The following is a 21,073-nucleotide window of genomic DNA, read 5'->3' as shown; positions in this document are numbered from 1 at the left end:
AGATACAAAATTTAATACAGATACAGGTCAACAAGGCAGTTGAAACTGGTAGTACTGATGATCCACAAGTACTAAATCCTATTCAAAATGCTTGTATTATATACCTCAATAACCCAGGATTCAGTGCCCTTAGTAACACATTTTTATCTTTGTACAACTATTGTACAATGTACAATTTTTTTAAAAATCTGCATATCGTGGGCATTGACTCCTGTACATATAGGTCATTGACGTACACAAGCATTTTTCGACAGGATTAAAATCTATATATACCCTTTAGCACGGTTTATATACCGGTAAGTACCTTTTAAACAGGTCTTATGAAGAGTTAAGCAAAGTGTATTTTCTTGCCTACAATATGACAACCTACCAGTATGTTTGCTTGCAGTTTTGTAAAAGTTTAACTTAAGATTATTAGTTAAGTGGAAAATGTTTTTTCAGGCTTCCAGACTTTTTATGTACTTCCTGTTTTTGGTGATGCCTTGGGGAGCAAGCCTAATACTCTATAGTACATACAGATAAAGATAGAGAATGGAACTCGCTGTGACCAAGTACGGTAGGGGCATTATCATCAGATAGCTTTAAACAATGTTTAGAGTTAGATGTTCGGTGTAATGTAGCCAGCTGCCACCGCGCCGTGTGCCTGCAAAGCTGGTGTGTTACGCCAAAGGGTGGTTATACCAGCTATACAGATACAGAAGCTGGGGTACATGTGTTACGCCAAAGGGCGGTTATACCGGCTATACAGATCAGAAGCTGGTGTGTTGCGCCGAAGGGCAGTTATACCAGCTATACAGATACAGAAGCTGGTGTGTTATGCCGAAGGGCAGTAATTATACCAGCTATACAGATACAGAAGCTGGTGTGTTATGCCGAAGGGCAGTAATTATACCAGCTATACAGATACAAAATGTACAGATATTACGTATATTATTTGCCCCCTTGAAGAATTTTAGCTCTTAGACAGGATTTTCCGTAATGTTGGTGTATACGCAGAGTTAAATTCATTATCTGTGTGTCTCCGGAAGTAGGTTCTCATGTATCCGGTATATCTGTTGGCCAGGAATTCCAAGCAGCCACCTCCGAGTTTCCTAATCAGCCATCCGGGCAAGCTAGCCTGATCTAAGATCTGTGGCAGGGGTGACGAATAGCAATTACTAATGCCTATCAGTGTACAAAATACTTTTTTTAACCAGGTTTCTCATCAGAATTTTAGGTTGCCCCACGGTATAAGTTACTATTTTCCTCAAATTAAGTAATGTTACATACATAAGCCTTTGACAATATTTATAACAGCCTTTAGTTAACTGCTACTAGTAATAGCCATTAATACCTAAAATTAAAAAGCATCTGCCGGATACAGTGGTGCAAGCCAAGTGGGCATGATTTCGTGGGGGGGGGGGCATTCTTAAAATTCAGGTAGCACACTGGGCTACCTAGGTTCAAAAATAGGTTGCCCCAAGTAAAATTTGGATGCCCGGGGCAACTGGGCAACCAGGTATTTTGCACGCTGGACTATCAGCCATTTTGTCTCATCCTGCTGGGAATTCTGTCCCCCTCTTCCTGGGGTGCTCCTGGAGACCAATTATATGTTTCTTACTGGAAGTACAGTTTCCATGGAGGTTCATGTGTATTTGTTATGCTTTATCTGCTTTATTTCAGGCATCTATGTCCCATATAAAAGAAATTCATACAAATAGAAATGCACATAAATCATAATGACTATGATCTGTTATCTGTTTCCAACATGAGGGGTAAAGTCTTACTACACAAACACCCAGACAGCGACTACAACCATAATATCACATAACAAAACCACCAACATAACAGATAAATAACACTTAAGATTTTAAACTAGAAAAAACTGTCGCTAATAGCTGTAGCTGTCGGTAAACCCCAACCCTAACTGTTGCTAATAGATTTTATTGCCAGCCTTTCTATTTTTAAAATACTGGTATTATTACTAACCAGGAATGAACACACTCATTGACAAATAAAAAGTGGCTACTACTGTAACAATTCATCTTCGCTCCTTTTAAAAGCAGAAGAAATTGTACACTAAGTCCTCCTGTCAGTTTCGTCTAGGAACATAATCTTACAGTTTTAAGTGCTTTGATGTTGTCACAGCCTCCTTGTATACACAATATATCATCTAACAAAAATGGAATTTGCTGGAAATAGAATTTGTAATTATACATATTTCACCACATCAGCAGATGTCACTGCTTGTTTGTCATTTCGGTTACTTGTAATTCAAGCACACAGTCGTGTAGGAAACTTAAATTAAGGCTGTCGTTTACAATAAGAATCACGCTGCACATTTGGGATTCATAAACCACGTGATGAATATCAAGCTATCATATATGATATATAATATATACGTTGGAACATTTATCTGCTTTTTAGCCTTGAAGTTCAGTGTACAAAATACCTGGTTGCCAAGTTGCCCCGGGCAACCAAATTTTAATGGGGCAACTTAATTTTTAACCTAGATAGCCCAGTGTGCTACCTAAGAATTTTAAGAATGCCCCCCCCCCCAAAAAAAATCATGTCCACTTGGCTTGCACCACTGTATCCGGCAGATGCTTTTTAATTTTAGGTATTAATGGCTATTACTAGTATCAGTTAAGTTACTACAGGCTGTTGGAAATATTGTCAAAGGCTTATGTATACATAACATAACTTAATTTGAGGAAAGTAATAACTTATAGGTGGGGCAACCTAAAATTCTGATAAGCAACCTAATTTTTGCCATAGGTTGCCCACCTGGTTCAAAAAAGTATTTTGTACACTGTTTTATAATTGTGAATTACTCCTTTACACATTGCTGTATATGTAATACGTTTTGAAACAGGAACTGCATTTAGACTAAGTCACCCCCATAATCTTAGCCTTTTCCCTTGTGACAGATTTGCGGCATTTAACCTGACGTACCTGGGGCGAAAGTGTGCCCTTCGTTGCCACCGGTGGCCGTTAATTACAAATTACGCTATTAGACTCTTTAATGACCCAATCCATTCTCCTACACACTCTCGGAGCATATGTCAATAGCCCCACTCTCCACGTGATTCGCCGTCATCAACATAACGTAAAAGCATTAGGCATGCAGGTTGGGGATCAGCCTGCTTTACCCGGGCGCTTTATTCATGGGCGCTTTAGAAATGCTAATGCAGTGTGGATATCAGGGATGATATTGAGGATGATGGGTGGGTAGTACCGTCAGTGTGCCCTCGTAACCGCCGGAGAGAAGACGCAAGCTCTCGCAGGGATCATGCCGCAGCTACAACACTCCCTCTCCGTCACGTAGGTCCTTCTCCGAGTCCTAGGTCTGCTCTCTCAAAAATTGATGTTGCCGCCCGGACGCTGATCGAAGCGATAGTTCTGAGCCATTACTCATCATCGTTGTCTTCCTCTTTGTGTTTCTACAGGGTCTTCAAGAAATCCAGCCCAAATGGAAAGGTAGGATTCTCCTTGTTTCTTATGATACATGTTTTTTTCTATCTACAATAAAGTAAAGGACGGAAACAAAAGAATGGGCAGATGCTAGCAAGGAAGGAAATATATTTTAGCAGTGCTGCTTCAATGCAATTGATGAAGTATGATGAGATAGTGACAGGAAGTATAACATAATTTGGGTGTATTGGAAAATTAGTATTACCAAGGAGCTTAGTTGCTCTTTGGTATTACAGAATTTTACATGTTTCTCTATCTACAATAAATATGGAATGCAAACAAAAAAAAGGGTAGATGTTAGCACAGAAGGAAATATATTTTAGCAGTCACTGCTTCAGTGGAAATGATGCAGTATGAGATTGTGACAGGCAAGTATTACATAATTTTGGCGTATTGGAAAGTATTACAGAATTTTACATGTCTCTCTAATATCTACAGTAAATATAGAATGCAAAAAAAAATGGGCAGATGTTAGCATGGAAGGATATATTTTAGCAGTGCTGCTTCAGTGGAAATGATGCAGTATGAGATTGTGACAGGCAAGTTACATAATTTTGGTGTATTGGAAAGTATTACTGTAACAGAATTTTACAATTTGTCTAAAGTATAGGACGGAAACCAAAAAATGGGCAGATGTTAGCATGGAAGGAAATATATTATAGCAGTGCTGCTTCAGAGGAAATGATGAAGTATGAAATTGTGACAGGCAAGACATTACATAATTTTGGTGCATTGGAAAGTATTACAGAATTTTACATGTCTCTCTATCTACAATCGAGAATGCAAACAAAACAAAGGGCAGATGTTAGCATGGAAGGAAATATATTTTAGCAGTGCTGCTTCAGTGGAAATGATGAAGTATGAAATTGTGACAGGCAAGACATTACATAATTTGGGTGTATTGGAAAGTATTACAGAATTTTACATGTCTCTCTATCTACAATAAAGTAGAATTTGCAAGCAAAAAAAATGGGCAGATGTTTTAGCATGGAATGAAAATATTTAATATATTTTAGCAGTCACTGCTTTAGTGGAAATGATGCAGTATGAGATGAGGCAAGGTAGGATTGTATGGGAAAGTATTACAGAATTTTACATGTTGCTATGCTGCTGACAATTCAACATACATGTACAATGAAAGTAGTAGCATCTAGAATATTGCTTCAGTTTGTTTTTGGGACAAACAGAAATTGGCAAGGTGTAGTATCAGCTAATGTTTTTGTTGATTTATATCTATGAAGCTCTCAGTGTTATGATCATGAATGTGTCTAAAACCTACATGTAAATCTTCAAAATAATGTAACTGTTCTGCTCACAATGTTTTTCATCTTTGGATTGAAGTGACATAAAAATCTGACCAGTACTTCGCTCTATATACTCAATGTTTGCATTTCTTGCCCCCTGGCGTTAAGAAGCCACTGCCGCCTATCAATTTAGTATAGAGGTAGCGTGACCTAATATAATGCAAAAGATACCTGGTACTTTTTTTCCATCTCTGGAGTGAAGTGACATGAAAATCCGACCAGTATTTTGCTCTATATACTCAATGTTTGCATTTCCTGCCCCCTGGCTTTAGAAGCCACTGCCGCCTATCAATTTAGTATAGAAATAGCGTGACCTAATGTAAGTGACACCTGGTGCTTGAAAAGCGGCAGGCAGAACCCTTTGACATCACGAAAGTTAGCTCTAAGGTAATACGGATGGAAATGTGTTGCTTGACCTTCCAATGTTGATAAATATGCATTGCTAGCCCGGAGCGTTTGGGAATGCAGGGAGGATGACTTGCTTCCATTTCTACTGATTGCGATCTCACCGCCTGCTCTCCCCCTATGTTTGGCCTTGGGCAGTGAGTCAGAATATGAATACAAACGAACTGCGCAGTGATCTGACTATATTTCATCTCCACACCTTCACCTTTACCACTGTGACAGTTATATTTGCATGTTGCTATTCGTTTTTTTTTAAATGGTTAGGGCTCAAAATACTGGGTGCATGTGCACCTTTTTTTACCCAAAATTGGAACTGTGCACCCAATTTTTTTGCACCCAAATATTTTTGTTGGTATTTTGTTAATTGTCATATCAAATGTATAATAGTATGCAGGATATTCTTGGCATCTAAGTGTCAGAAAAATAATAAAACCTTTGTTGTAGTACATGTACTTGTTTAAGATTTTGAAGTTAGCTCCCATTTCAGATTCAAGCTCAGAAGAGGAGCAGTAAGATCAGTGTAATTTTGTTTTGTTTTATATGGTGCACCCAAAAAATGTTTTGTGCACCAAATTTTTTTGGTTGGGTGCAGCAGTGCACCTATTCCCAAAAATGAATTTCGACTCCTGATGGTTGATAAGCTTAGTGGCAGTGGAAGTACCCTTGAAGGGCCTAAAATTTGTGCTGAGAATGTACAAAATGACTTACTTTTTACGAAATGCACAACTAGTGATCTGTATATTTCATCTCCTTTGCAGTTATATTTGCATGTTGCTGTACATTTTTTAATGGTTGCTATATAAGCTTAGTGGCAGCGGAAGTACCCTTGAAGTGTTTGAAATTTATGCTGAGAATGCAAGTACAAAATGACTTACTTTTTACGAAATGCAGTGATCTGTATATTTCATCTCCTTCGCAGTTATATTTGCATGTTGCTGTACGTTTCGTTTTTTTAATGGTTGATAAGCTTAGTGGCAGCGGAAGTACCCTTGAAGAGCTTGAAATGTGTGCTGAGAATGCACATAAAAAATGACTAAATACTTCTTCACTGGCCTTACTATCTTTATGTCATGTTATCATGATCATTATCATACCAAATCTGAAAGCTGTGAATGTAAATCTAAACTGGCATCGCCGGATCTGTCATATCTATTATGCTTAGTTTTTTTCACAAGGCCACAGCAAGTCAATTTTATGGATGACAACCTCCACAAACTCCAAATCTAATGCGAGCGGGCAAAAAAAAAACAAGGCGGGCCAAAAAAAACAAGGTCCTACATTTTAAAATTTTGACTCAGTCATTGTACAAATGGTTTTGATTCAGTGGGAACATCACATACACATATACACAGCCAGCATCACATATCACTGCATCAAAGTAAGAAACAAAACAGAGCCATTTCTTGTCTCCTCTCTTCATAATATATTTATCTGCCATCCACGTTCCGGCATGGCAACAGACATCTTTGCCCATTTTCACTGTCAAGGGCAAGAAAATTTCTTCTTTTTTTTTTTCAAAAATCAGGCAAAAATTAATGCACGCGCTGTTGTCATACATAAAAATTACTTGCAGTGGCCTAAACCTTTTTAGGGCATAACGAAGGCATTGACAGGCTAGGTGAGGTCTTGTGTTGCGTGTCTGCGTGGGAGGATCAGGGGTAAAAGGTGGATTACCTCCAGGGTGTATCCTGCAGGGAGATCTACCTAGAGGAGGAAATTATAATCTCCTATCTTTTCTGACATGTACATCATGACTTGTACAAAATTATAGTGTAGGAAGGCTAGACCAGCATTAATTTTGCTATGTTCCTATGTTGTTTCTCAGATTTTTTTAGAAAAAATATGAAACGACACGGCGAAATGAAAAAAAAACATGCCTAGGCAACCCATGAAGGCTGGAAATGTTACGATATGAGCTATGAAGTCAACATACCAGGCTGGTTTTTATAATCGAAACAATAGATTTTGAACTTTTAATGAAACGAAGTTGCATTTTTATATATAAGAACTTAAACAACTAGGAAGAGAAGGACTTGGGGCCAAAATATGTCAGACTTTCATTGAGCAGTTGGTTCAGAATCTAAATTTTTTTTTGTTTTGCAAATTTTTTTTTGTTTTGAAAAAAATGGACAGGACGAATCAGAGAAAAAACAAATTAAATTAAATTAAATTGGTGTGGCATGTACTTTATTTTTTGGTAGTATTGTGAATAATGTGAGAGGTGTTTTGGCTGTCTTGCAGTTATAAATGATATGAATTTGTCAACAAATGATTCATAATTGTTAAACATCTGTCTGCTTCCCTTGTAATTTCTGTGAACATGATGATGATTATAATTATTCACATCTGTCTGCCTCCCTCCTAATTTCTATGAGCGTGATTAATATATCAAACTGGCTAAGATCAGTAAATATCACGCAGGTGTAACTTAAATCCACTCACGAACATGCAAATTAGACAGACATAGATCATCATTATGCTAATGTACAGGTAGATTTTTGATATATTCTTATGTATGTCTAACCCACACACAAGAGAGTAAACAAAGATTGTAAATTTTACATTGAGCCTAAGCCCACTTCATTTTTTTTTCTGAATTGCAAAAAAAAAAAAACGTCAAGCTCTGAATCAAGTCCAAAATGCGAGAGAGAGTGGGGGGACTGTCCTTGGTGCTGAAGTCATGGCTACTCTGGCTTTCCACTGAAACCGTTATTTTTAACATCCTCTGCATGCAACTCTTCCATAAAACAGAAAGCAGTTGAAAGACAACAAAATGTAGGGCTGAAAGGTACCTGACATCACAGCTGTCATATCTAACATTGGGCCACACCAATTTACTAGTAATTTGTTGGTACTCGTATTTGCCAGTTTCTTTTTTTTCTGATTTGCAAAAAAAAATTCAGGCTCTAAATCAAGTCCAAAATGCTCATATTTCTGCCCCAGCAGTTGAAGGAAGTCCCTTCTCTTCAGAATTGTAACAGTTTTTCAATCTATCAATACACGGTTTGATTAAAAGTATGAAATTCATTGTTTGAATGTACTAACCAGCCTGGTATGTTGACATCATGGCTCCTATAGCATTTCAGGCTATAATAGGATGCCTCTGCCTGTTTTTATTTTTTTCACCCTGCCGCTTCATATATTTTTTCTGAAAAAATCCAAGAACCAACAAATCAAAATCAATGTGGTCTAATAAGGAATCTATTTTTAGATCATCCTTAATCTTGAGACACCAGCCTTGGGACACAGGACGAAACAACAAATGAAATTGTGCCAATCTTCAATCTGATGAATCAGATATTTTTAGAACAGATTGCCCTGCACCATAATTATTTTCTAGGAGAAGAATACTCCTAAGAGGACAATTTACACTGAGTGGTTCTGCCTGCATGCATGTTAATTCCTAATTTGTTTCATTAGAAGATGTACACGTATCATCTATAAAAACCTGGGCTTCTGAGTGCACATTATAAATGTATTTAGGCTACTAGCTGAAATTGTGCCAGTGCATTCTAGCAAGATATTGATGTGCATGTTTGAAGTTGCTAAGTCTTTCCAGGAGGTTAAATTTCGTTGTGGGTAATCAAATCAAATCTTTATTAAATATCAACATGGCAGACGTGTCGAAATGCTTCAGGCACGTCTGAATTGCAATGATTGACATTTTCACAATACGTAAATTAAAAACATCATCATCATTAAAAATCATCATCATTAAGAACACGTATGTTAAAATAGTAACAATTTCATTTTAAGATACAATATATATATATCCAATACACATTCACAAGTCTTTTACGGCTCTCACAATGAATGAGTTTTTGTGTCTGTCCGATCGGCTTAATGGGAGCTTAAACTGATTGCTGTACGTGTTCTTCCTAAGATTATATACCAAGTTCTCTCTAGGTGGGATAAAAGTTACTCAAACGAAATACAAAATTGGAAGTAGCAAGCGTCTTTGTATTTCAGTCTGTCAGAGTTTTTAGTTAACAGGCACGGTTTCAGGAAGAGTTACATGTTATGTGACACTGCGCTCAGGTCAAGAAAAAAATGTTGTGTTTCCTGTCTCCTGACCAACCCTAGAAAAACCTGCCGACCCTAGCCTTTTTTTCTGTGTGGACACCTGCAAGGGACATAAATTTTTCTACCTGATGGACCACTTCTAGCTTAAGGATCTGATACCTGTGTGATAAAATGTTGTACAATTGGTTTCCAACGTTGACAGTGAAAGTAGAAGTGTGCTTAATGCAAGTTTTACTTAAACTGTATTGTTTAAGACCTAGATCACTAGATGTCACCAAAGTCTAATAAAAAAAAGAAAGAAAAAAAGATAATCCCTACCTACTGACCCTAATTTTTTCAGGACTGATACAGGAAATACATTTTTTCCAAGGCCTTATGACTCTGTCCTTAGTGCTGAATATGTGGTTACAAGGATTGTTTCAGCACAGCTTTTCCTCAAGCTTTTTATTTTGTTTCTGAAACAACCCTCAGGCTTAGTATGCTGCCCATGGCGGTGCCCTACCGATTCGGAACACGGTTCAATGAAATGCCTGAAAGGCTGGGAAAATCAATCGCTGTACGTTTCTGTGTAACAACGGAAGGTACGGACCGGGGGAGCGTCATATCGAAATTGCTCCTCGCCGCGTGTGGGAGTTCAAAGGCGACTCGCCATTAGAATTTCAAAACCCAGCTGAAATTGGAGCACGCTTTGGATGAGTTGAAATGTTTTGCCAGCACATATGTGCAGGGAAGCGTAATTGCACACTTTAGAGAGAGAAGCATGATCAATAGACGACCGATGTTTCAACACTAGTACACCTGGTTTCTATGGAACAAGACTTGTTCTACAACTGAGTGAGCAAAATTCAGTTCAGAATTCTTCATCGTGTAGCCTTTTTCCAACCAAAACGGAATACAATTTTCTTCTTTTCTTCCTTTGGAAGGAGACTTGTACATGTTCTACAACTGAGTGAGAAAAATTCAATTCAGAATTCTTTATCATCGTAGCCTTTTTCCAACCAAAACAGAAGACAATTTTCTTCTTTTCTTCCTTTGCAAGGAGACTTGTTCTACAACTGAGTTTAAGCAAAATTCAATTCAGAATTCTTTATCATGTAGCCTTTTTCCAACCAAAACAGAAGACAATTTTCTTCTTTTCTTCCTTTGCAAGGAGACTTTTTCTACAACTGAGGAAGCAAAATTCAATTCAGAATTCTTTATCATGTAGCCTTTTTCCAACCAAAACACAAGACAATTTTATTCTTTTCTTCCTTTGCAAGAAGACTTGTTCTACAACTGAGTAAGCAAAATTCAATTCAGAATTCTTTATTGTGTAGCCTTTTTAATTTCCAACCAAAACACAAGACAATTTTCTTCTTTTCTTTCTTTGGAAGGAGACTTGTTCTACAACTGAGTAAGCAAAATTCAATTCAGAATTCTTTATCATGTGTAGCCTTTTTCCAACCAAAACTGAAGACAATTTTCTTCTTTAATTTCTACCTTTGCAAGAAGACTTGTTCTACAACTGAATAAGCAAAATTCAGTTCAGAATTCTTTATCATGTAGCCTTTTTCCAACCAAAACACAAGACAATTTTCTTCTTTTCTTCCTTTGCAAGGAGACTTGTTCTACAACTGAGTAAGCAAAATTTAATTTAGAATTCTTTATCATGTATAGCCTTTTACCAACCAAAACAGAAGACAATTTTCTTCTTTCCTTCCTTTGCGAGGACACTTGTTCTACAACTGAGTAAGAAAAATTCAATTCAGAATTCTTTATCATGTAGCCTTTTTCCAACCAAAACACAAGACAATTTTCTTCTTTTCTTCCTTTGAAATACATTATGGTTTTCATGCCTTTGGAAACTAACCAGGAAATGAGAGAGTATATTATTTTGTAAATATTAAATGACATCAAATTCTTTATACAGAATTCTTCACACAAACTTCTTCATCATGTAGCCTTTTTCCAACCAAAATACAAGAAAATTTTCTTCGTTGCTCCCTACAAAATACATGTACATGTACATAAGTGGTTCCTATGAATTTGAAAATATTAAATGACATAAAATTCTTCATACAGAATTCTTCACACAAAATTCTTCATCATGTAGCCTTTTTCCAACCAAAATACAAGAAAATTTTCTTCGTTGCTTCCTACAAAATACATGTACATGTACATAAGTGGTTTCTATGAATTTGAAAACTACTAGTACCAGGAAATGAGAGATTACATTGTATATGACATCCAATTCAAAGAGATATTAGAAAATTGAACAGAAATGTCATAACATCATCGCTAAAAGTAGGGTGTTATTCTGTGCACCCTTTAAGTTAGTAAATTAGATTTAAACTTAACTTGCAGGGGCTGTCAGACATGAAATCAAGTTTTTGTGGCTAAGTAGTTCATATGGAAAGGTGCTGATTTCCACTCCAATCTAGCACTGCCAATTACAGAGGGATCGAACTCTATTTTTGCAAGAGCAGCAGCACTACCTCCTGCCAAAGGCTAGGGCCTATGGAAAAAAATGTTGTGTTTCCTGTTTCCCGACCGACCCTAGAAAAAACTGCCGACCCTAGCCTCCAGGGGACATAAATTTTTGAGCTGATCGACCTTTTCTAGCTCCATGATCTGACATCTGAGTGATGAAATGTGTAATCGGTTTTCAAACGTTGACATGAATGAAAATAGAAGTGTGCTCAATGTAACATCTGTGTCCATAATATCACCAAGGTCCATAATATCGCCACCTTGAGAAACTGTGCTTAAAGATATTTTTACTGCAACATACTTTTGGTATGCACTCCTTCACACACCAAATGTACATTACCTAGGGTATGTTGCAGTAAAAATATCTTTAAGCACACTATTTCTCAAGGTGGCGTTATTATGGACCCTGGTGATATTATGGACACAGATGTTAAGTTTTACTTTGTTGAACTGTAATGTATAAGTTGAATCACTAGAGATTGCCAGTGTAAAAAAAAAAAATCTCTACTTACCGACCCTAATTTTTTCAGGACTGAAACAGGAAACACTTTTTTTTTGCTAGGCCTAGGCTACTGCAATTCTGCACTCTCTGCTTTGTGTTCACACTTCGTTTTTCGTGTGCCACAACATTTTTTTTCATCTGATAAATAGGAATCCTGTATAACTGGACAGGCAACAAGAATAGATATTCTGAATAGGATTTGTGGAGCATTTTATCTAAAGATGTTTTTGTGGATACCTACAAATCTTCCACTAAAAATACGGCTTAGAAATTCAATTTCAAGTATATTGAAAGATAATCCTATCCAGCCAGGACACTGTTGAGAAGGTCTGGTCGTATTTGATAAGGTTTTTGTCAGATGTAGTCTTTTTTCTATCAGCTTAGCAGTTATCTGATTATGGGAACTGCCGTTACACAACATGATATGAATATTAAATCCATGTATGTATATATAACATGTACAGAATCTGTATATGTTATAATACATACAAGGTGTATATGTATATTTATATCATAAAACGATTCGAACGCGTTTCGCCCTAACCGCGTGTGCCCCTTTCGAAAATTCGAATACAGAATCCGGACGTTGGAGTTGATGTTGTTGCAAGTTAGGGTTTAGTGGCACCAACTTTTGGCTCATCTTGCATTGTATATGTTATGATTGTGAGGAAAGCAGGTGATGTTTCAGTCATATCACAGAGCTTTCAGAACTAAACAAAACTGCGTCAACCTTAAGCATCTTTACGTGTTTGGAAAGTTAAAGACGTGATCCATTGAGTACAGTAGCTCTCAAGTGTCCTTGCATGTTTTTGAAGAGGAAAGTCGTGTACAGTCTAGTGCAAATAAGTGGAGCTGTTAGCATGTGCGTACTTGACTGTATTACCTTTCTATTACGTTATTGAAATCAGTTTACGTAAGGCCTAGGAAAAAAAAAACACTGTGTTTCCTGTTTCCAGACCAACCCTAGAAAAAACTGCTGACACTAGCCTTTTTTGAGTGGAACCCTGCAAGGGACATACATTTTTTAAGCTGGTTGACCTATTCTAACTCCATGATCTGACACCTCAGTGATAAAACGTTGTACAATTTGTTTTGTAACATTGACATTGAAAAGGGTCCTCAAGTTTTACTAAATGTTAAGCAGTATTGTATAAGTTGGATCACTGAAAAAAAAGATAATCCTTACCTACCTGTACCTAATTTTTTTCAGGACTGAAACAGGAAACACAACATTTTTTTCCTTAAGGGCCTATAGTTGACTGCAGAATACTCCACTGAAAAAAATCCGAACATTGTATATGTGTACAATGTATGGTGGGACAGTTAATTTCGTCCCAAACCTATTTGTTTTAAAGCCTTAAACGCTTTATACAGGCGAATTTTTCCAAAGTCATACATCTCCCTGCATAGAGGTCACAACATTCATGATTGATATAACAATATAAAATCCATCTTTACTCCGCCATTTCGTGAAACAAGCTGCTCTGAGTGTGTGTTATAACTTATTTTTAAGAGCCAGGCCATGGCTTTTAACAGAAATGTCACAGGGATGAAACATAGTTTGTTTTATGTGTCCGTGCTTGCTAAACTGCTCTAAGTGCACTCTCAGCCTAATAATACTTCAAGGTCGTGACACTACAAGCTTCCTAAGCACTTTAAAATTGCTCTTAATGTCACGTCAACAGCATCTTGAATTATTTCTTTGGAAGGATGTACATACTTGATGTACTTGGCAGCAAAAGATTAAGATTCGAAGTCTAATTTGTTAAAGCATCTTAGTTTGCAGTAAGACATTTTATTTTTTATACTATTATAACTTACATAAACTCATAGTTACACATACATGTACAGTACACACACAACCATATTCCTTTAAACATTCCCAATGTTATTTCAAGAAAGCACCCTACTAAATATCACCTACACATGTGAAAAAACATCTTAAATGTATTCCAACTCCAGTCCTTCATGAATAGTGCTGTGTACCGGTTCGCTGGAACTAGTTCTGGACTTGTAAAAATGTTTAGGTTTCCAGTTCAAAAAACCTGAACGTCTGTAACTAGTTCCGGACTTACAAAAAAAAATATAATGTCACATTCCCCTTTTTGTTCAAAACCACCTGAAATCTCAAAAAAATTGTGCTGCAAAATGAAGAAAACATTGCTATCGGGCATCATCAATTGTCTGCCTCCGTAAATTATGTGGCCACAGTTTTGCCCAGAAGTGCCCTGCAAACAACATATCTTGCTTCTAAACCCTGGTAGTGCAGTGCTCGCTACAAAATTTTACAGTAAAGATGCCCCATTTCCCATTGGAAAATATTAACTGAGAAATCCCTTCTGTATTTTGTAAAATCATGTATTTATTTTTTTATTTACTTCATGGGTCACTTCAAAAGAAGGCTCATGGGAGCCACTTAAAATGTTTTGGGTTACTGTACAGCCAGTGAGGACAGATGTTTGTTGACCTTAGACTTGAAGAGTTTAAGGTTATACTCATAAGGAAAGCAATCACGAGGTAGCTTATTCCAAAGTGATGTTGTTCTTAGAAAGAAGCTTTCAGCGTGGAACTTCCTCCTAAGAGGTGGTGAATGGGGGAAGAAAGGGTGATTTGCTTCGGTGGAAGTGGCAAGACGTGTCCTTGCTGAGAATATACTAGAACCCATGGGTTTAGGTCCGAACTGAACCTATTTAACCTCTGGGCTTGAATCCAGACCTGGACCTGAATGTGGGTTTAGGTACACGTACAGCACTACTCATGAATTATCCAGAAAGCTGTCCCAAACCCTCCAAGTAATACTACAAGATGGGAAGAGAGGTGTAATTACATTTATGGCTCTCAAAAGCCTGATATCAACCACATGCATGTCAACACCATTTCAGAGGGGAGGCAGATGGAATACTAATGTCAGGGAACAGAAAGAAAAGAATAAGGAGGCTACATATTTCACCTGTACATACTAGTATACATTAAAGACATTCAATGCAATTTCAGGGCAGCAAAACTGGAAATATTCTGAAAAAGGCAAATCTGTATGATATTGACACATAGTGTCCCACATTTGAATCAGTATCTCATACATTTAATAAGCATTTAAACTGCAGAAACAAGCCCCGAGATGAGTCCTTCATTATCTGTGTGGTACCCTAAATATCAATCCTTGTCTTTGATTTCCAGTAACTGGTTTTTGCCAGAATTTGGGGCATTTTTGCTCCTTGGATGTCGATATACATTGGGACAGTATTGTTTCAACTTAGTATGTAAGAAAGTAACTAAGAATATTGACAGGAAAAATCTGGTTTCCAAGCTCTAAAAACTGCACTGGATGCCTTTACCCTTGTTGATGTAATAAGATAACAGACTTGTATCACTGTTCTTGTAAATATAACAGTTACTGCTTTATGGCCATGACCTGCTTGTATTGTACATTTATGCTTGTAGGAGCATAAATGTACAATAAAGGACTGTCATTCAGTAATTCATATACTAGTATTTAACATGTTGCATAACGTATTATATATTCCGTCTTGTTCAGGTTCCATTGCTTGTATCTTATGCCCTTGTTTAGCTGTGTGACGGGTGGTTTAGTTCGAAAGACAGAGACAGAGTAGACCAGTAGTTATCAGTTCAAGCAGACAGCCTGTCACAATGATGATGATGATGATGATGATGATGATGATGATGATGTAGAAGGCCTACAGATTCCTCGTTTTGAAGAGTCTTTCAAGTTATTCTTGATGTTAAAACTGTCACAAAAGCCTTTTTGTCATAGTTTCTTCTTAGGCCACAACAATTTAATTTCTTGGTTAACGGATTCGCCGCTTCATTTTTTTCTGATTTGCAAATAAAAATAAAAATTCAGAATCAACTGCAAAATGCTCATATTTTGCCCAGAACAGTTGAAAACAGTCCTTTTCTTATTACTTGTTACAGTCATTCCATATTTCAATGCAGTGGTATCAATAAAAGTTCAAAATTCATTGTTTAAATTTTGAACCAGTCTGGTGTGTTGACTTCATGGCTCCTATTGTACCATTTTGGGCCACAATAGGATGCCTAGACCTGTTTTTATTTTTTTTTTCGCCCGACCGCTCCATTATTTTTCTAGAAAAATCCGTTAACCAAGAAATTAAATTGGTGTGGCCTTACATCTAATTTTTTTGTGTGTTTGGATCAGTGTTAGAAATACCCATATGCATTCTGCAGAGACATTTTCGATATTGCAGAAGAAAAATTAAGCAACCTGCAATTTTGCAGACTGAAAAATCTGGCTAGGGGTTCAATGGTGTTCAAGAGCTTTTGTGTTTACTACTGACTCTATAATGTACAAGTAATGTTGCATGTATTTTTCAAATTGCATGTAAAATGTTTGCAAACATGCAATTTTGTATATGCCATGGGGTTAGATCTGGACTTTTAAGTGTGCATTTGCAGAAAGTATTTTTGAAGTTAAGGACAAAATTTTGACATTCTGCAATATTTCACAACACTGAAAAAAGTATTTCTAGCACTGTGGGATGAACACAATTCCCCTTGAACATGATGTAAAGGTTTTTGTCATTCAAGTCATCAAGCTGCTAGATATGTGCATAGCGTTCCACTTATGTAATTACGACCATGCTCATTTCCGCAACTTGCACTCAGCACTGTACATTTAATTACTGTACAACCTCAGAACCTATACTCTGTAAGGCTGCGAATGCGTACGCAAATGACGAGCCATTTTCGGTCCAATATGTATCCCGATGATGAGCCATTTGCGGTGCCATTAGATTTCAGGGGCCCGCCGTTCCACCAATGTTTTCTCCACGTGAGTCTAATTGTAATGATCGCCGGACTTCTGGAGTGATAATTGTAACGAAAGTGCCATTCGGAAGGACAGTGTTTCGGTAATGGGACTCCATTAGTCTAATGACGCAAACTTTTCCATTGCGTAGTCTGTTTCCAGATTTTTCCCCTTGGAAATGGATCCTTGTTAGGCCACACCAATTTAATTTCTTGGTTAACGGATTCGCCCGCTTCATTTTTCCTGATTTGCAGATAAAAATAAAAATTCAGAATCAACTGCAAAATGCTCATATTTTGCCCTGAACAGTTTCTTCCTAGTTGTTACAGTTATTCCATCTTTCAATGCAATGGTATCATTAAAAGTTCAAAATTCATTGTTTAAATTTTGAACCAGCCTGGTGTGTTGACTTCATGGCTCCTATCGTACCATTTTCAGCCATAATAGGATGCCTAGGCCTGTAGGCCTGTTTTTATTTTTTTTCGCCCGCCCGCTCCATTATTTTTCTAGAAAAATCTGTTAACCAAGAAATTAAATTGGTGTGGCCTTAGTGTTAGAAATACCCATCTGCAGTCTGCATTTTGCAGAGAAATTCTCAATGTTGCAGAAGAAAAATTAAACAATCCACAATTTTGCAGACTGAAAAAATCAGGATAGGGGTTCAATTGTGCATATTTTTTAGAAGCTTTTGTTCTTACTACTGACTTAATGATGTGCTAGCTATGCTTGCACATGTATTTTTCAAATTGCATGTGAAATGTTGTGAAAGGGCTTAAAAGTGTATATTTGCAGAAAGTACTTTCAAATTGCAGAACAATATTGTGGCATTCTGCAATATTGTAGAACATTGAAAAAAGTATTTCGACCACTGTGTTACATAAATTTATTTGTTTATCTTTGCTGCATTTCGGTTTAAACTCAACTCTACCTTGACTCTTGACAGATCAATAAAACAAAAATAACTGGTATTTGCTCGAAAGAAGTATAATTTCTCCGCCAAAGGTACATAGATGCCTCTAAAGTAGCAAGCAAGTAGAAGTTTTTTTTTACGTTTTTAATATGATATCCTGCATTGAGCAACCCTTGAAAATATTCCAAATTTGTAACCAGCTTGGTTAGACATGCATTGAAATGACTATTGTAACTTTTTTATGTTTACCGAAGGAAAACATATTATTGTTTTTACTCAATTTCCTCTTCTCCAAACACTAACCTCTGACCTGGCCAATGACATGACTTGTTGACGTCTGTCACCATGGTGACTGGTGTTGGTTTACATAATGTTGCCATTTCATTGTCTGCTCTACTCCTGTCACCATATACTAGTACATGTATGTGAATATGTTTGAGTAAAAATTAACAGGGCAGACCATGTCCGAAGGTAAACATTATGCATTTGCTTTGCAAATGTTACTTCTCTAGTTTGTTCTTATCTTTTCTACTGTGTTTTTTTTTTTTTGCAATACAAGCTTAAGCAAACCCATCACCAACCCATCTTGTAAGCTTAAGGATTGTGACTGAAATTTGTTATAATAGCTCTTGCAATGTCTCAATCATTTTGTTCATGACATTGATATATAATTTTAGATGCTTAACGAGACAACATCAATCAGGCCTTGAATAGGCTGAATCCTCAAGAAATATCAAGAGCACCAATTACTGTGTGGAAAGATGGTTGCTAATTGCCTTCGACTGAAGGCTATGCCTTCGTGAGAAGGCTATGAAATCGCTTTTGCACTGTTTGGCAGATTATGCACGATAACTCTTGAAGGCAAGGTCCGAGGTTCACGATTTTTGGCAGGCAGGTTGTCTTGGGGATGGCCATTGTCAAGGCCAAAAATGGGCTTCGTGGGGGGTTCCTACGTCACTGTAGTTGACCTTGATTTTTGGTGTTTTTCCTTGTGTACAAGATAACTTGTTGGAGTATGAATTTGTTGTCTGTAATCTGCCTTCATAAGCCCCTAAAAACAGTTGCAGTTTAGGCCACACCAATTTAATTTCTTGGTTAACGGATTCGCCCACTTCATTTTTTTCTGATTTGCAAAAAAAAAAAAAATTCAGAATCAACTGCAAAATGCTCATATTTTTCCCTGAACAGTTAAAAACAGTTCTTTTCTTCCTAGTTGTTACAGTTATTCCATCTTTCAATGCAGTGGTATCATTAAAATTTCGAAATTCATTGTTTGAATTTTCAACCAGCCTGTTGTGTTGACTTTATGGCTCCTAGCGTACCATTTTGAGCCATAATAGGATGCCTAGGCCTGTTTTTATTTTTTTCGCCCGCCCGTTCCATAATTTTTCTACAAAAAGTCTGTTAATCAAGAAATTAAATTGGTGTGGCCTAAGTCCCTGAAAACAGTTGTAGATGAGGCCAAGTGATATTGTAACTAGGTCAAACTTTCAAAGCAAGATGTTGAAATATGGTTTGGAAAGTACATATGATGCTGTCCTTAGTGCTGAATATGTGGTTAGGCCACACCAAGTAATTTTTATGAATAACGTCCGTGCGCGCATTGATTTTGGCCGGAAAACAGAAAAGAAACACAGAAAAAAACAGGAAGTGCTGCTTCCTGTCACTAAGACCAAAGAGTCACGAGAGTGCCGCAAATCGTAAGATTAACATTAAACCCGTAATACGAAATATGAGCACAAGAAACAGGACGGCAACTGCTGATCCACTGATTTATTGCTGTTTTCGTAAGGAAGAAAAAACTTGTTGGTTGTTACCCTGTGCTCTCTCATTCAATTTGTGTCCTAACATTTGTCGTCCCTTAGTATATTTCAAATCTAGACATCTTTTTTTTTGCCCTTCATGTAGTTTTTTCACACTTTCTCATTAGATTTACATGTATAATCTCCAGAGGACGTCATCCATAAAGATTACTTAGTGTGGTCTTACAAGGATTGTTTCAGCACAGCTGATAAAGCTGGTGTATTGTACAGGATTGAAGTTATAGTTTTTAACTGATTCAGATACAGAAACTGATTTGGAAGATTCAAAGAGAGAGAGAGAGAGTAGGGGGGACTGTCCTTGGTGCTGAAGTTATGGCTACCCTGGCTTTCCACTGAAACATCGTTATTTTTAACACCCTCTGCATGTAGCTCTTCCATAAAACAAAAAGCTGCTGTAACTGTTGAAAGACAACAAAATGTTGGCTGCAAGATACCTGAGATCACAGCTTACATATCTAACATTGGGCCACACCAATTTACATGTACTTGTAATTTGTTGGTTCTCGTATTTGCTTGCTTCTTTTTTTTCCCAATTTGTAGCAAAAACATGTCAGGCTCTGAATCAACTCTAAAATGCTCAAATTTTGGCTTCAACTGTTGAAGAAGGTTCCTTCTCTTCAGAGTTGTTACAGAGTTTTTTTTTCCATCTATCAATGCAGTGGTTTGATTAAAAGTTTGAAATCCATTGTTTGAATTACAAACCAGCCTGGTATGTTGACTTCAAGGCTCCTATATGAGTCCTATCACAGAGTGCCTGTTGTTTTTTTCACCGTGTCGCTTCATATTTTATCTGAAAAAATCCAAGAACCAACAAATCAAATTGGTGTGGCCTTAACCACACAATTTCTCCATATGATTATTACCACCCTATATTCATCAATTGATTATGACAATAATGAATAGTAGATGCTGAGACTTGTAATATAGGACAAATAATATGTGGCATTTGCTCCTAACACCACCGGTGCATGTATTGACCTATTTCTTGTTGTCACTAAGATTTTCAAAGAGCCAGTCTAAATTTACATGATATGCAAAGCCTTATATCTTTTTTTGTTTTATGTTAAACCTTTGTACTTTTATCAAACTAGTTATAAGGCACACACACGCGGAAGCCTTCTATCTCCAGTGCTCTATCAAGCGATGCTTTTAGACTTTCCCTGCCTTTATCATAGTTAATACATGAAAGGAATGAAATGAGACGAAAGGTCTGCAGGATAAAGATAGGCTTAGAAGGTTGTCGAACTCTGAGGGATGCAAAGGGACAAACCAATGAGGACTATAGGGGGTACTCTGAGGGATGGAAAGGGACAAACCAATGAAGACTATAGGGGGTACTCTGAGGGATGGAAAGGGACAAACCAATGAAGACTAGGGGGTACTCTAAGGGATACAAAG

At 37.1% G+C, this 21,073-nt stretch overlaps 1 protein-coding gene across 5 annotated transcripts in view; it reads left to right on the top strand.

Moving 5' to 3' along the window:
• LOC109463944 (beta-arrestin-1-like) overlaps positions 1–21,073 on the top strand; it is a 94,949-nt gene that overhangs the window by 52,522 nt on the left and 21,354 nt on the right. For 4 of the 5 annotated variants that reach the window (XM_019760848.1, XM_019760849.1, XM_019760850.1 and 1 more), the window contains exon 3: positions 3,429–3,459. In XM_019760848.1, the coding sequence (XP_019616407.1) occupies positions 3,429–3,459 (31 nt within the window). Of the gene's footprint in view, positions 1–3,149; positions 3,304–3,428; positions 3,460–21,073 lie in introns of those variants that run through there. The other variant, XM_019760851.1, reaches the window with a different exon arrangement.

The sequence above is a fragment of the Branchiostoma belcheri genome, unplaced genomic scaffold (genome assembly GCF_001625305.1).
Source record: "Branchiostoma belcheri isolate BF01 breed outbred unplaced genomic scaffold, Haploidv18h27 scaffold13, whole genome shotgun sequence".
NCBI classification, from domain to species: Eukaryota; Metazoa; Chordata; class Leptocardii; order Amphioxiformes; family Branchiostomatidae; genus Branchiostoma; species Branchiostoma belcheri.
Note: the sequence above shows the minus strand (reverse complement) of the source record. Positions and strands in the feature narration are given on the sequence as shown.